Source organism: Astatotilapia calliptera, chromosome 9 (genome assembly GCF_900246225.1).
Source record: "Astatotilapia calliptera chromosome 9, fAstCal1.2, whole genome shotgun sequence".
In the NCBI taxonomy this organism is placed as follows: Eukaryota; Metazoa; Chordata; class Actinopteri; order Cichliformes; family Cichlidae; genus Astatotilapia; species Astatotilapia calliptera.
This window is the reverse complement of record NC_039310.1, coordinates 22515489-22530901: the sequence shown is the minus strand read 5'-3', so window position 1 is coordinate 22530901 and position 15413 is coordinate 22515489. Positions and strand designations below refer to the sequence as shown.

General features: G+C 39.5%; 1 protein-coding gene across 1 annotated transcript in view; it reads left to right on the top strand.

The window, feature by feature from the left end:
• The window catches only part of LOC113029246 (cadherin-7), a 116181-nt gene extending 107702 nt beyond the window's left edge, over positions 1-8479 (top strand). The window contains exon 12 of the mRNA XM_026180022.1: positions 6645-8479. Coding sequence (XP_026035807.1) covers positions 6645-7159 — 515 coding nt within the window. The 3' untranslated portion in view covers positions 7160-8479. The remainder of the gene's footprint in view (positions 1-6644) is intronic.
• The last annotated feature ends 6934 nt before the right edge of the window (positions 8480-15413 follow it).

The window sequence follows — 15413 nt, the reverse complement described above, 5'->3', positions numbered from 1 at the left end:
GTGTCTGTTTGTCCCATCCACCCCCACCAGAGACCTCTAGTTTCCCTCGTATTAACAGCCCATGCGTGCCCACGTTGCCCAATCCTTTATTCTGATCTTCCTTGATAGTGTTCCATCAAGATCTTTTTCAATCTGCAGGTAGCAATTGAGGCTGTGATTGCGTGTGATTGTATTGTTGTGGACGAGACATGAGCCGGAATAAGACCGGAGCTGTCTCCCTGCTGTCATCCTCAGGTGCCGTTAGTCTTATGTCTTCTTTTTTTTTTCCATCCCTCTCCCCTTCTTTTCTTCCATCAATCTCTCTCTCTCCCTCTCATCAGGTGAGTGGAGCACGCACTTCCACCAGTAACGCTGATTCTAGCTATCTGTCCTCATGACAGGTCTAAAAACTACAATGCATGTTGCGTGTGGAGAGCTCTTCGGAGTGTCACTCCTCCACTTTGTCCTGGAGCTTGGAGCTTCACGGGAGCTTAAAGAAAATGCGGCGTTTTTGCTGGTCTGCTTTCAAAGTCCACAGAGCTGTGTGCATTAGCTTTAGCACTACATGCTCATAAGCTAAGTGGCCATTAATCATAGGCTGATATTTTTAGATTTAATTACTGAGCCTGTTCTCTGCTTCTTGCAGTTATGTTCCTGAAAACATCTCAACACAAGCATTTTTTTAAGTCATTTAGAATCTTTTTAATGACAGTCCTTTTTGGATGATGTATCCAAATAACTGAGAGGATCATTATCACATTATGATCCAGTTTTTTTCCCCCCAGTACAGGTCAGATATTGCCCAGTCCTCCAGAGGGCCAATTAGAACATTACGCAGCACTCCAGATCTCCAGACAGTTATTTCTGTCTGACTATTTCTTATCAGACTCATCCTTTAAATCACCATGTCTACTCATCTGTCTCTTATTTTAGTCCATGTCCCCTGTGCAAGTCTTCCATCTGTGTCTCTATTTATGTGTCTGCATTCACACAGCAGACGATTTCTTTCTCAGATACCATCTTTCAGCTTGACTGTGCACATTGTGACCTGAAAATGGCCGCGTTGGCTTTGACTGTTAAAATTGCGAAATGTTGTTTGCTATCATTACAACGCTGTGTGACATGCAAAAAAAGAAAAAAAAGAAAAGAAAAAGAAGAAAAGGAAATTAGCCTTTATTCAGCCGAGCAAGTCAATTAACTTCAAATTTGTCTTTCGTTATGCTTGGCAAAAGCTGAAAAGACCTCTTGTAAGTATTTGGAGAAAAAGTGGCAACAGCTTGGAGGAGGATACAGAGGACGCAAATAAATACATAAATGTTGATAAAACAGTAAATAAGCGCAGGCGCATAATCGGGACAGATGCACAGTTAATAGTGTGACAGATAATATCAGCAACAGCACAGGCGACATAAAAGCCATTTGAAGCGTTCAACAAACACATCGCAGCTCTGATAAATAATAAAATGTGGCCAGTCAAATGGAGGCTTTGTATTCGATGATTGTGATAGTTTCCCTGCTCTTTATCAAGTTGTGCAGAATCTATTTGCTTCTACAGACAATGTCATCCCCAGAAGAGAGCGACATCTGTTATGTTTCTGAAGCGGTGTGACACCTCCTTGGTTTGACACTGTTATTTTCTGTCCCTTTCCTTTCTTGTCTGTTCTTTGTTCTTGTAATTAGAAATCATAGGTCTGTCACTATTAAATATCACCTTCAGAAACCCAATCAGGCGCTGTTTTGAAAATCGCTTAATTGTGTCAGTCGTTTGCCAATCATCTGCTTCTGCAGTGCGAGGCTGTGGTTTTTTTTTTTTGTTGTTGCTTTTGAGTTTTGGTTGGAGACAACAAAACAGATCACTTCAAAACTTTACTTTGGGGCTCATCTCTGATTTTAAATTATTAAAAATATCCAACTTTAAGGTCACGGTGAGTGAAGCTGTGTGTGGATGGCATTTAAGTCAAATCCTTCAGACTTGATTTGCTCTCTGTTTTGCAAAACTATGTATAGACACTGGAATTATTATTTATTTTTACCAAGTCAGATCCAAACCTACTTCAGTCTCATTACAACAACCCACACACTAACAGTCAAATGCTGTTTTAATCCCTGTCTACATGTACAAGGGTATTTTGTAGCACAGAGCTTTTTCTGTGTGTTTTGGCCTTCCACGCATAAAGGCCATCTCAGTTCACTGATGAAGGTTTTTGTCTTGTGTGTACCTTTATCTCCTTTTTTGACATCAGACTGTGCACAATGATATAGTTTTATGCTTCTGATTAAAGAACATTTCTATATGGTTAGGGTTTTATCACCACCTGTTGCTCTTAACAGTGTTTGGCATCATTTCTTGCATTTTCATGTTGATGGGGGTATTTTTCAGGACAGTGGATGTCTTACAAAATACCCAAAATCCCCATTTTACAAAAGAAATCAATAGTAATATCATACAGCAATTCTTTTTCAGGCGTTGCTGTGCTTTTTGGCATAAAATAAAAAAGAACAGGCTCACTGGCTCTGAATCATTAAAATATTAGAGGTGCAAAGTTGCACATTCAAAGTGCCCTCTGACTAGAGACTTTACAATGGTTCAATACCAAACTGGCAATAATCTCGTGAATGTTAAGAAGGTGACCCATCCATGCTTGGTCTTGGGTCCTGCTTAGGTCTTTGGTCCACTGACTGCTGTTTGGTCTCTGGATCATAGCCATAAAGCAACTTTCAGCGACCAGCCTAGACATGATTGGAAGATGTTGCTATCTCATCACTTAAGAAAGCTGATGTTAGTGATTTCTCATGCCTACATAGGAGCTTGACTGAGATAATAATTGGGTCACAGCATGTTTTAATATGATGTTCTTTAGTTTATCCAATTCATCTTTGAAAAGAAAAATGTTTAATAACTTTTAATAAAAACTCAGCCTGTGGCAACATGCCATTATGATGCCAGGATTTTGATCCATTTTTAATATTACTGAGAATTTTGACTTTGCTGCTGTTCTTGTGTTTTTGATTCTGGTGGTGTTCTCACTGTGTCTGGATCAGTACTCCGGCTTCCTCCCACAGTCCAAAGACGTACGTGGGGTTAGGTTGACTGGAGATTCTAAACTGGCCGTAGGCGGGAATTTGAGTTTGAATGGTTGTCTGTCCCTGTGTGTTAGCCCTGCGACAGACTGGTGACCTGTCCAGGGTGTACCCTGCCTCTTGCCCTATGACAGCTGGGATAGGCTCCAGCGCCCCCCGTGACCCTGAAAAGGATAAGTGGAAGCGAATGGATGGATGGATGGTTGTCTGTCTCTCTATGTTGGCCCTGCGATAGACTGGTGACCTGCCCAGGGTGTACCCAGCCTCTCATCCAATACCAGCTTGGATGGATGGATGGTGTTTGTGGGCTTCATCATTGGTTATTTTCTGTTTTACTTTGAAGGGTTGTTTTCTTTTGTATTACTCCCTGCCTCTTTCTTCCTCCCTCCTAACTACCATTACCTGTGTCCACCAGTGTTCTGCCCTCACCTGTTTCTTGCTCCCTATTTACTGTTCTGTGTGTATTTATAGTCCTGTGTTTCATTTTTATGTTATGTTCCCTCATTTGTACTCCATATGTTTTCCTGATGGTCTTCATGCTTCTCATGGCTATTTTGGATTGGTTGGCTATGTGGACTTTTAATCACTGCAGTAGAGCTCTGTCCATCCAAAGTGGCCTTATCGAAAAGACTGATACTAAACAAAAAGTGATATACTAACTAACTATACTAACTAGAGTGAGAAAAAATAAACTAATAAAAAAAAAACTTAGCTGTTCACTACATATGATCTATGCAGATGTAGCTTGGAGAGATGTACCAGTTCAGTATGTTTCTAAATTCTGATTTAGTGCATGCGAGTGAAAAAAGCACTCAAAAGCACACAGGGGAGGTCAGAAAAGTAGAAAGTGCTAAAAGTTGTCAGAAAATTGTCTTCATTCTGGGCATCAATACTCATAGTAGGAGTAATAAAATGGGTCTTCAGAGTCCTTAATAATTTAAAAGCGGTGCTTCTTTTCTTTTTCTTTTTTTAAATATGAATGGCATTAACAATTGTCTGTGTACCATTAATTAGTATTTAAACATTGAGCTTCCACTCATGTCAGACAGCCTCACAGCTGCTGATTATTACCTCTCATAAATTACATTGCAACGAAGAGACATAGATTGTGTGTGGGTGACAAAATGAGTAAATAATCAGTCCTGGCTTCACCAGAATCACAGCGCATAGAAAAATACTCTAATGAGAAAGTGATGCTTGCTGGAAAGAAAAGGGCAACACTGAAAACTCACCTTGTTTGCAATCGATTGTGTGGGGTAGATCATTTAAGCAATTCAATTACAGCAAAAGCCTTTGTAGCACTAAATTGATCTTCTTTTTGTCTATTTGTGATTTAGTATACATCTTCAGTACATGTGCTATGAAAAGTGCGGCTCCTATCATTTCACGGTTGTGTTTGTTAAACTGCCTCGGCTGGAAATCATCTCTTACAAGACCCCTGGTACCTGACACAGACTGACTATTTGTATGCCCGACCATCCACCTGCTCATCCTTTGGGTTGTGATTGGATGTTGGCCCGTTTCCAGTCTGTGATGCATTGTGGCTGCCTTCTAGGCATTAAAACCTAAAGAGCTTTGCTGGAAAGCACTGAGAATATTCTATTTCAATGTGCCACTTTGTAATTCACTTTGGAGAAGCCTTGCTGATTTGAATAGAATTTAGAACGACTCGAGTTGCTTAAAATCTTCCACAGAAATGTTTGGCATTCTTTCCCAAAGCGCTGAAAAGTATCATGGATATTGGTAGCATTGTTTGAGTGAAGGAGTAGTCCAAATATTTCACAAAATCTGGTTTATATACTACTACATAGTGCTTTTGTTATAGGGTACACACAGTCACCAAAAAGCCCACAGAGAGCTGTCCATTCATCTCCTGCAGTGTTTCCATGTGACACTTTCCTGCCTTCCATCTCTTCCATTTGCTCCCTTATTAGAGGGTGTGAAGTGGTGTTTGAATTTGGATCCAGGGCCTCTTTCTGTGTTGCCTGCAGTAGCTTGATGCCGAGAAGGAAAAGAAATATGGGCCCACGGAACGATATTTCACTGGCACCAGCCTGACATTGATGGATAGAGGATCATTAGACATTTGCCAGTTTGCTTGGGCGTAGAGTTATTTTCAGCAATAATGTATGGGAGAGGGAACAGGGGCTGGAGGAGGGCTTCTGGCAAGATCTCAGAGGACCAAGGATTTCAGTTTGGTGGAGTTTTGTACAAGTCTTGAAGCAAAACGTAGGAGGTGGAAAACACAGAGGGACGAAATACAGCATATTACATAACAGTTTTAGCTTTGTAACTAATAGAATTTGCAAAGCACTACCATTGAATTGATAGGGCGGCGGTTTCCAAGCTATTTTATCAGACATGCTCCGACAAGCCCTGAATGAATCAATACCCAGTCAGTGAGGAAACACATCACCCACCAAATGTGTGCATTTTTTATTTATTGACTGAGTTTATAGGCAGCATGGTGGTTAGCGCCGTCTCATCACAGCAAGTAGCTCCCGCTAAGGGTAATCTGGCTTCCCCTCAGAGTCTAAAGACATGCAGGAGAAGTTAATTGGTGGCTCTAAATTGGTCATGGGTGTAAATGTGAGTGATGGGCTATCAACCTGTCCAGATTGTACCCCAATTTTCAGCCCATGGCAACTGCAATAGGCTCCGGTCCCCATTGACTTTGACTTGAATAAGCAAACAAAACGGATAGTAAATATTCCGCACTACATTTGTTGGTCTGAAAGTTGGGTATGTGATGAAGTTTGCACTTGTGCTCTATTTGAACAGTTACCCGTTATGTGCAACATAATCATACATCATTTTTGGACACCTTTGTTTGTCAGTTTCCATCCATTGTTGCTTTACCCAGCAGCTGTTTACCCGTTCAGTTAATGTTAGCTAAATATCAGATTTAGCTAACTACTTTTAGCTAGCATTTATTAATTACGTTGATCACCCATTTTGAACCTTTATTGATTTCTTTTAAGAGCTTTTTCAGTCAGTTACTTCAGTTAACTATTTAGCTGCATTGCTTTTAGCTTATCACTGCAACAGTTTGATATTTACTAAACTTATTTTCAGTTACTTTTAGCGAACAATTTCAATCATCTATTTAAGCTAACTGCTATATTTCCATGCTTGAACGCCCATCTGAATAATTTTCCCTCTCAGGACCTTTTCAGCAATTTTTGTTCAGTTGCTATAAAGAGGTGTTTTGCTTTGTTTTGTTTTGGTTTTGTTTCATTTACTTTTAGCATGTATTTAAATTACCTCAAACAATTTATATCAGCGTAGACTCTCATGATCTCGTGTCTCATGTCTAGTCATGATTGTCTTAAGCACTTCAGTCGAATGCAATCCGATTCAAGCGCTTACAGTAAGATGATAATTTGTATCTCTTACTTGTTTGCCAACACACTCAATTGCATCATGCCTCTCTGCAAGCTTCCCACTTGTTCTATGTTATGAACTCTTAAAGTACAAGCACTCTTAGGTGGAAATTACTTTTTTTCATCTGTTCTTGCATCTTCAGCTGATTGGAATGGAAAGAATGTCACTTATTACTGACTGATTTCTGCTTTTCTTCGCAGTCATGGTTCTACTAATTGTGACTATGCGTCGGAGAAGAAAAGAACCTCTGATTCTGGAAGAGGAAAGAGATATCAGAGAAAACATCGTCCGTTACGACGATGAGGGAGGGGGCGAGGAGGACACAGAGGCCTTCGACATGGTGACCCTGCGTAACCTCAATGTCATCAGAGACCCCAATGTACGACGAGACGTCACACCAGATACCCCTACTTTCTTTCATTACCCCTCAGCTTCTCGCCCATCCTATAAATCCCTACCAGACAATGTGGTGTTTCGAGAGTTTATTTGGGAGCGACTGAAGGATGCCGACGTGGACCCATCAGCTCCCCCGTACGACTCTCTGCAGACGTATGCTTTTGAAGGTAGCGGCTCTGTAGCTGAGTCGCTAAGCTCACTGGAGTCACTAAGTACAGACTCAGATCAGAACTATGACTATCTCAGCAACTGGGGACCACGCTTCAAAAAGCTGGCCGACCTGTACGGCAACAGCGATAGCACCACTGTCTTGTCATAGCCACTAAATGTGTTTCTTAACATTTGTGGGACTCCAAAAAATAATAGTAATTTATTGTCAGAGAAAATGATTTTGTCTGCCTTAGTGCATTGGAGGAAAAGATTCAAAGACAACACAAGAGACTGAAAGAAAAACACTTTGACTTCAAAGGTTTTTTTGGTTTGTTTACCTCCCTGTATGGATTTTGAAAATCGTGCCATGGTGAGTTTTGACACGGACTTCAAAAGTGGCTTGACTGAGGAGGAAACCTTGTGTGGAAAAGACATTAAAGGTTTCAGATTTTGGGCTTGGGTCCAACCATTGACTGCAGAATGCATACATGTTGGAGCATTTTTACGGGGAGGCACCTGTCCTTTCATTCCTGTGATGGGCACCGGCCCAGCACTCTTGCTTTGAAGCATTTCTTTGCTATCTTTGTGCTAAAAAAACATAAAAAATTTCTCATGAAAGACTGTGTCTCTAGCGGCTAATCAGTAGTCACTTGACTGTTCATATGAAATTTGACAGCAATTTATATGGGATTTTTTTTCTTCTCCTTCTTCTATCTTTGGGACGGGGAGCAGGGTGATGAGGGGCTGTTTTTCACAAACACTGAAATCCGGAGCCACATTATTCACGGACTCAGAAATATCCTTCAACACTATATGAAGTGCAACTGCACACATATAATAAAGTATAAACAAGTATTTGATGTGCTAAGGAAATGATGTGAAGACATAAGTTGTGCAAATCATAAAAAGAATGACATGCTCGTCATTTTGATGTCTCCACTGGGTGAAACAGGAAAACATCATTTCTCTTCTTCTCCCAACAATACATTTTGCAGAAGTTGCAATGTAGTGTTTGTCTCAGTCTGTTTTTTCTTCAGCCTTTCTATTGCCAAGTCAAATGTATAATTTCTGAGGTATAATCTGTCAGGATTTAGTTGTTTTGCTTTTGTACAAGGCAGGTTGGGTCTGGGAATGTTTGCTACACCAGAAACTGTCACTGATGGATCTGTCCTCGCTGTGCTTGATTGCAAATTCACACCACCTAGAGTAAAAAAATAAATATATGTTTCTGAAGTGACGGTCCTAACCTGGGTGAAGTTGCAGTTTGTAAGTAAATGACTTTTGCTTCTGTAGTTTGCAGATTCCAGCATATATTGTCTTTCAGAAATGAAGTAAATAATGTCAGTGGTTTGAATATTGATGGTGAAAGGACACACTGTATGATAATCATTTTGTGCCAATTTTCTTTTCCAGCTTAAACAAATTATGTTACAACTAGGTGTCCACATGTACACTGATATGTATTCTTATTTATTTTGAAGAGGCAGAACTGTGCAAATGATGTTTTTATCTTTTGCTGAAAATAAAATTGACATTCAGTTCCTTAAAATATCGAAGCACTTTCTTTCAATCCTTCTGAACATGTGTACAAATATATAGACATGAACTCTATGAAAACTAAAAACTAAAATCCAAAAGAGCATCTAATTAATGACTAAAAAAATCTTGACTTTATTCTCTGCGCATTTGGGGATCTCAAGTAACTGGGGAGAAGAAGGAGGAAGAAAGAGAAAAGAGAACTTTATTTTTTTCATACATTTTTTGATGTGCCTTTAAGTAGTTGAAAGGCCTTGTAGTGACAAAGCATTCACACTCCACGGAGGCTTGTGTGGTGATTGCAAGGTTCATGTTTGGCCATTTGAGCGCTAGTTTTGTAAATTAGCCAAGCTTGAACAATAAAGTAAAAAGATGATTATAGGTGGAATAGGATAAATGGCAAATAAACAATGTGCACTACTTTCTGCTTTCATAGGATCCCCAAAATTCTTTCAAATGCATAATTTTGGCATTAAAACTTCATGTATACATGCATACATATAGCAAAAATCATGGTCTACAGTTGTCAAGCATTGTGGACTATTTTTTTGAGGACAGCAAGATATGAGGATGTTATTTACGAAGCGATTCACAGTAATTTGTGAAATGTGAGACAAGGTTATTCATTAGTTTTTATCCTACACTTTGTTTTGTGGAGGGCAAGCAAATACCGCTCCATGAGGTTTATTTATCAAAAGATTTTGAAAAGATCAGAGTTTGGTTTAAAGTATGGCTGGTGCATGTTTTATAGTTAGTGAAACTACAATATTAAAAGGATATTTTACCAGTGTAACACCAACAAGTCATTTTTTTAGACATCAATGGTAATAGGTAGTTACCATACAAATTCAGTCTTTATAAGTGACCATTTCCACAATGTTCATCACACTGACTATGAAAACTCACTCTCCAGATATACATATATATGGACAGAGAGAGAAAAAGAGTCGGTTTGCAGTTACATGAAGTCACAGAAGCAAATGAGACAGCCTAAGTTCACAGAAGCCTGACCAGTATTCCAGATTTTGTGTTTTTTGAGTAAATATTTTCATTTTTTGACTTGATGTTTACCACACCGTGTGAATTTTATTAGTGGAAAGTATCCGCCTTTCATTTTCAATACCACAGGTGTCTGAACACTAAAACTATAAGGCAAACAGATATACATATTATATATTTCTTTACATTTAATTCCAGTTTTGTCATTTCCTTAAAATATATTTTTGCCAGCTGTGTTTATAGCCTGCACCTTAGAGGTGTTAGTCAAAATGGAGACAACTAGCATCTCTTTCCATTTAATGCACTCAGAGGTTCATGAATACAATTGACAGTATAATTTACAATGATGCAAGAGATTGCAATGAAATTGTTATGCATCTTTGGTTGGTAAATATGCCATCTCCTTACAGGTATTGACATACTTTCTTAAGCTTTGAACCTGGCAAAAACAGAACATGTAAGATTTTTCAAGTGTTAGTCAGGAGTAACCAAGGTCACCATATGTGCTCATTGTCATGCAGTTCATGCAAACCTACAAGCGAAGATGTGGATAGTATTCTTCTTCACATATTTATGGGTTATAATGCACGATAGCTTCGTGCATACCATATTTAAAAGCCCCCAAAAATTACTTTTGAGAGCTACACATAGCCCACCAAAAGGATGCAGCTAAAACCTGTGGATGAAAAACTCAAGTACTGGAAGAGAACTGAGGGAAAAACATACAATCAATTAAATGTAAAAACCAAAAAGACAACTATAAAACTACCCTGAAGCGTGGAAGAAAAGTGTCTTAAAAGGGTTAAAAAGTAGAGTGAAATGAAACATAGGTAAAACATTAATATATAATTAATAAGCGCAAAATTTATGAAACAGAAAATTATCCCAACACAAACTGAAGTAATAACATAGCCTGACGCAGTTGAGATTTCCTTTATCGAAGCAGAAAGACAGCGGCTCAAGCAAAGACATCCGATGTAATCTCCAGCACTGATAGCAGCAGCAACAAGATGTGGGTTTTGATTGACCAACTGTCAATCAAAATCACCAGAAATTGTTTTAAATGGCCGCTGCCTTGGGTACTTATGAGCAATCAGGGACCCCGTGTTATCGGTGGCTCAATCTGGACCTCGACTGATTACTTGTGTTGGCCCCGCCGCCTTGGCTGGCAAGGCCCTGGGCAGCCACAGACACTTCACTCAATTCTTATCATAACCATGCATCATCAACAAATTGCCCTGACAAAGAGGTGCCCATTTTCAGAGACTCTCAGCGAGATGAGGAACATGCTTTCCTTCAGATTGTCGACTGGAACATCGCTAATAGTGTTTGACCTCTTGGCTGCCTGTTAAGGAAATCATTCCCCACGGATGGCTTTTAGCTTCGCACAACACAGGTGACTAAGATCATCTGTCGTGCAATTACACGGTTCTATTTTTAGCGCTTCTAACAACAACACTTCATGTGATTCAAAGCAGAATTTATTTAATTGCGATGCTGTTTATAGTTTTACATTCTGTGTGTTTTTGTCGTGTAAAGTGAATATCTATAATCAATTCATAGGTTCAGGTGAGTATTAACCATAAAATGCATTTTAAGTGTGCTTTTTGCCAGGTTTTAAGGCAACCAGCTTATATATAGGCTTACTTCTAAGCCAGTTAGAGACTTATAATTATGCATGTGAGATGTTGTTTATATCTGAGAGCACCCAGCATGAAACCAACTCCAAAGAAAGTGTGTCTCGGTTTTCTTGCTCTCATATAGAATAAAAATAGAAATAAATAATCTGCTGGCCATCTGTCCCGGGGTGTCTGTTGGTGGCAGAGAAATGGGGCCCCTGCTCTGGCATCAGCTGGACAGCTCCACGCTGGTCCTTTGAAAAAGAGAAAAGGAGGGAACGGAAGATCAAAGGCCATTGCAACACCATGTTTTATTCTGTCTCGTGCCGCAGCGCTCACAGTTCTCCTGCTTTCAGCAAAAGAGATCTCAGACCTGAGGTTTGTGTACTCTATAGCTTCACCAAATTAGACTGGTCCCAGACCTGGGCAATATAAATAATTCTCTTGAGAGGTATGTGTGTAAGTGGGAGTGCAACAGCTTGCTCCTTGAGTGCCTGGGGAACTGGGAAGGAGTGGAAAAGTAGGTCATAGTGGCAAGATTAGGGTAATGAAGTGTAAAAGAAGAGAAATGTGGGATTATCACTGGGAAATGACTCAAAATTGATCTATCATTCATACATCGATGTCCACTGTGTGTACAAAACTGGACAGCGTGGAAGAGGAAATGTGATATGAAATCAGTAAGATTGGCAACTGCTTCATCTTTCACAGGCTGCCGTTCGTCTTGGCTTTCAAAGGTCAAAACAAGATAATTTAGAGAACAATGAAATTGCCACTGATAAAAATTGAGTTCCTGGAAACTTATCTGAACATTTCCTGGCATGACATTCGATAGATATACACAATATGGTTTAACAGGTGCTTTGTGCTCTTTTCAATATTCCTTTTCTTGGTTGGATGACTGCATTTACAGATTTTGTTACATCACCATATTTCTTCATTATGGACAACTGAAGGAGAGATTTTGCGAGAAAAATACGGCAAGATCAGCTTGTCAGGCCACTATGTGCAAAAATTTATTTTGGGTCATTTTTTACACAAATTTCCATTTAAACATTTGACCGTGGAGCTGATGTGAACTCGCTTAGAGCATCAGTACAATGATGAATTAAAGTAATTAGAAAATGATGCACTGCAGCCCTCTCCAGTGATGATTGGCAAAAACATGTCAGGGCAACATCAGCATTAATGAGCCATAATCGACATAGGCCTAATTAGCAGCACTTTGTACTTTTATGTAGGTTTATCATCATTAGCCAAGCCAGGCTTGATATGGCACTGAGTATGTGGGTGGCATAAGTGTTTGTTTATCGTGTAGACACGGAAAATAGTTACATGCTACAACAGCCTCGGTGGAGGGAAGTGTTTCTGTAGGCCTACATCTCCCATCAGGAGGGGCTTTTGGGCTAATTAGATCTCCAAAGACTTCGGAAACTGTGGAAGGAAACATGCATATTAAAAAAAACAAGGAAAATTAACGGTAGTTGTTTTGGGTTTTTCATAGCTAGCTCAGCTCAATTAGACAAGCTAATCAAAAAGACTAATAAATCATCTATCACTGGGACTATTAGAACCAATCAGCAAAGGTTTAACACCACTTTCTTTGGAATTTTATTACTACACATCTCAGTCGTACTTAGTCTGGACGGTGTTGTTTATTGTTATTCTGCCATTTCTCTCACTGCTGATCATAGGGTGTTTGACATTATTAATAAAAATATTAATCAATCGTGTCTTCTGCCATCCGCCAATTTACATATCTTTACATGGAGCAACTGAGCATGGAGCCAACTCCCCGCTTAATAATTCACGAGATGTTTTCCCTTTCTATTGTCGTTTCAAGGCGTGAGCATGCTGGGTTTATTTTTCTAATAAAACCAAATGGCACAATGAGAGGATGGAATTATCCTGGTTGTATTTAATTGAATTTGACCAGGTCCCCGCTCGGTGTCGGTCTAATCTCCCCGCAGCACTGTAGTCTCTCTCCCAGGGAGACAGGGGAGGCCGATAAACTTTGAAGCTTGCGCTGAGAACCTGCTCGCTTCACCCTCTGCATTATTCATGATGCAGGGACTAGAGCATCTTCAAATGGCCTGTCATTTCCTTTTACCCTCCATCACAATGGCCATATGCTGCACACACTAGAGGAGGGGATAGGGGAAAGCAATCTGCAGCTAAGCCTAGCCAAACAGGAACACATACATACTAACAGATACATTCATAGGTAAACCCACACAAGGAGATATGTACAAGTGGGGAAGCTGGGACTAAAAAAAAGTCTGCTGTGGCATATTTCAATCTTGTGCCATTCAAAACTAACCTCCTCCCACTGCTTCATCCCCCCCAGACAGCTACTGCTGCTAAAGTAAACACGATGGTACCCCGTATTGCTGCCAAACTGGCATTTGCAGAAAAGTTATAAAAGGGCAAAAATGAGAACAATCAAAAGTTTTTGGCAATATGTTCAAAGATTTGCAAGTCTTGTGACATTTTTGGAAAGGTATGAACTTGCATAATTGTTCTCTTAGGAAACAGACGATGCAAATCTCTCATGATGAGGTGCGCTTAGCTTTTTTTTTCCACAGCTAAAAAAGTGTGGAGGCGTACTCAGTGTTTGAGTATAAGTTGTAAGGATCTTCTCTCAGATCGGTGACATTTTGTCAGCCGCTGCGGAGTCCCTTCAGCCAGTGTTCCGCACGTTATTTGTGTTTACAGAGTTTGTTTGCGTGACAAAACCACACAAGGCACGTCCCTCGGAGGTAATTGGGATTGCCGTCATTTGGCCTCCCTAATGTCTGCCATTCAGCATTAACATATCATTAGCTCTTTCTGGGACCGTTCACTCAGAAAATTAGAGGTCTCCATAGACCCCCGGCTCCATCAATATGGCAAAACCAGTTGACACCTTCTCTTTGTAGTTTTCCTGAGAGAAAAGCAAAATGGAGATAGGCGTGGGAGTAAGAATGGCAGATCAAGTGGTACGTCATTATATTACTTTATAAAACTTTGTATTTGTGACCGCAGCTCATGAAATGTAATTTGCTCTTCTCAAAGAATATAATTGAAATTTTTTTCATGACCTTCACCTTGAAGTAAAAAGATGGTGCAGACAGATTGTGGAACGTGATAAAATTACATATATGGTTCCCGAGGGCTGACATGGATTCTACTAAAATAACATCAGCCTTAAAGTGATTCATTAAATGCTATTGTAAAAAGCCTGTCCTTGTCGAATGGTTGAGATGAACAGCACTGCTATGATACCTAATGACAAAACATCTGGTTGATTGTTCCTACGCTGTGATGGAATTGCTGTAGCTTGGGCATTTAGTCTTCGTAAATACCTTGTTTTGACACCTATAATGGCACGAAGTCTAAGTTGTTTTTGTTGTTGATGCACACACTAAATAGGTAGATGCTGTAAAGTGAAGTTCTTCTCCGGGGTAATTACCTGTTAAAAATAAATACAAATACAAATGTGCAACATCACAGATCACAGCTTGTCATTGTTTTTTCTTTAACACATATATTTAGAATACATATCTATGGACTGCAGGAGAAAGGGCACGCAAACTCCACACGGAAAGGCCAAAAAGAAACAGCTCCTTCACTGAGCTTTTAGAAACCATGTTCCTTCTTACATTCAGGGGCGTAATTTCCAGGGGGGTTAGGGGGGTTATGACCCCCGCCCAATAACCAGACCTAACCAATATAATCCCCCCAATAACATTATGAATTATCTTGCATACCGTAAATAGGCTGTTTTCTTTACTCATTTCAGATATTACCAGCAAAGTAGTTACATGTTTAATCATCTGGGAATTTACCCAGATTTATTTATTTATTTATACAGAGAGCTTGACCCCTCCCAGTGTTCAGCACAAAGTTACACCGATGCTTGCATGTAATGCCCTGCTTTGGTTTCTGATTGTATATGTTTGTGCTATCCATTGTATTTTGAAACAAGAGACTGTTTTTGTGTTTTTCACTCAAAGCTATTGTTCTATGTTAGAAACAAATAAAGAATGCATATTTTGCAATTTGAATAAAAAATGTCTTTTATTTTATTGCTCTCAACAGGAGTGAAAGAAGGTTAGGCTGAAGTTTTTCTTTCTTGAAAAACAAACAACTAAAACATGTACTTGTTATATGTAGATATTTTAAAAGGAGATTATTAGGAAAATTCTTCTTTAAATGGTGCCTGGTAGTAATACTAATTGAAGTATTATTGGTTGTTTATTGAAAATAGAAAAGGAGGAGTACAAGTAG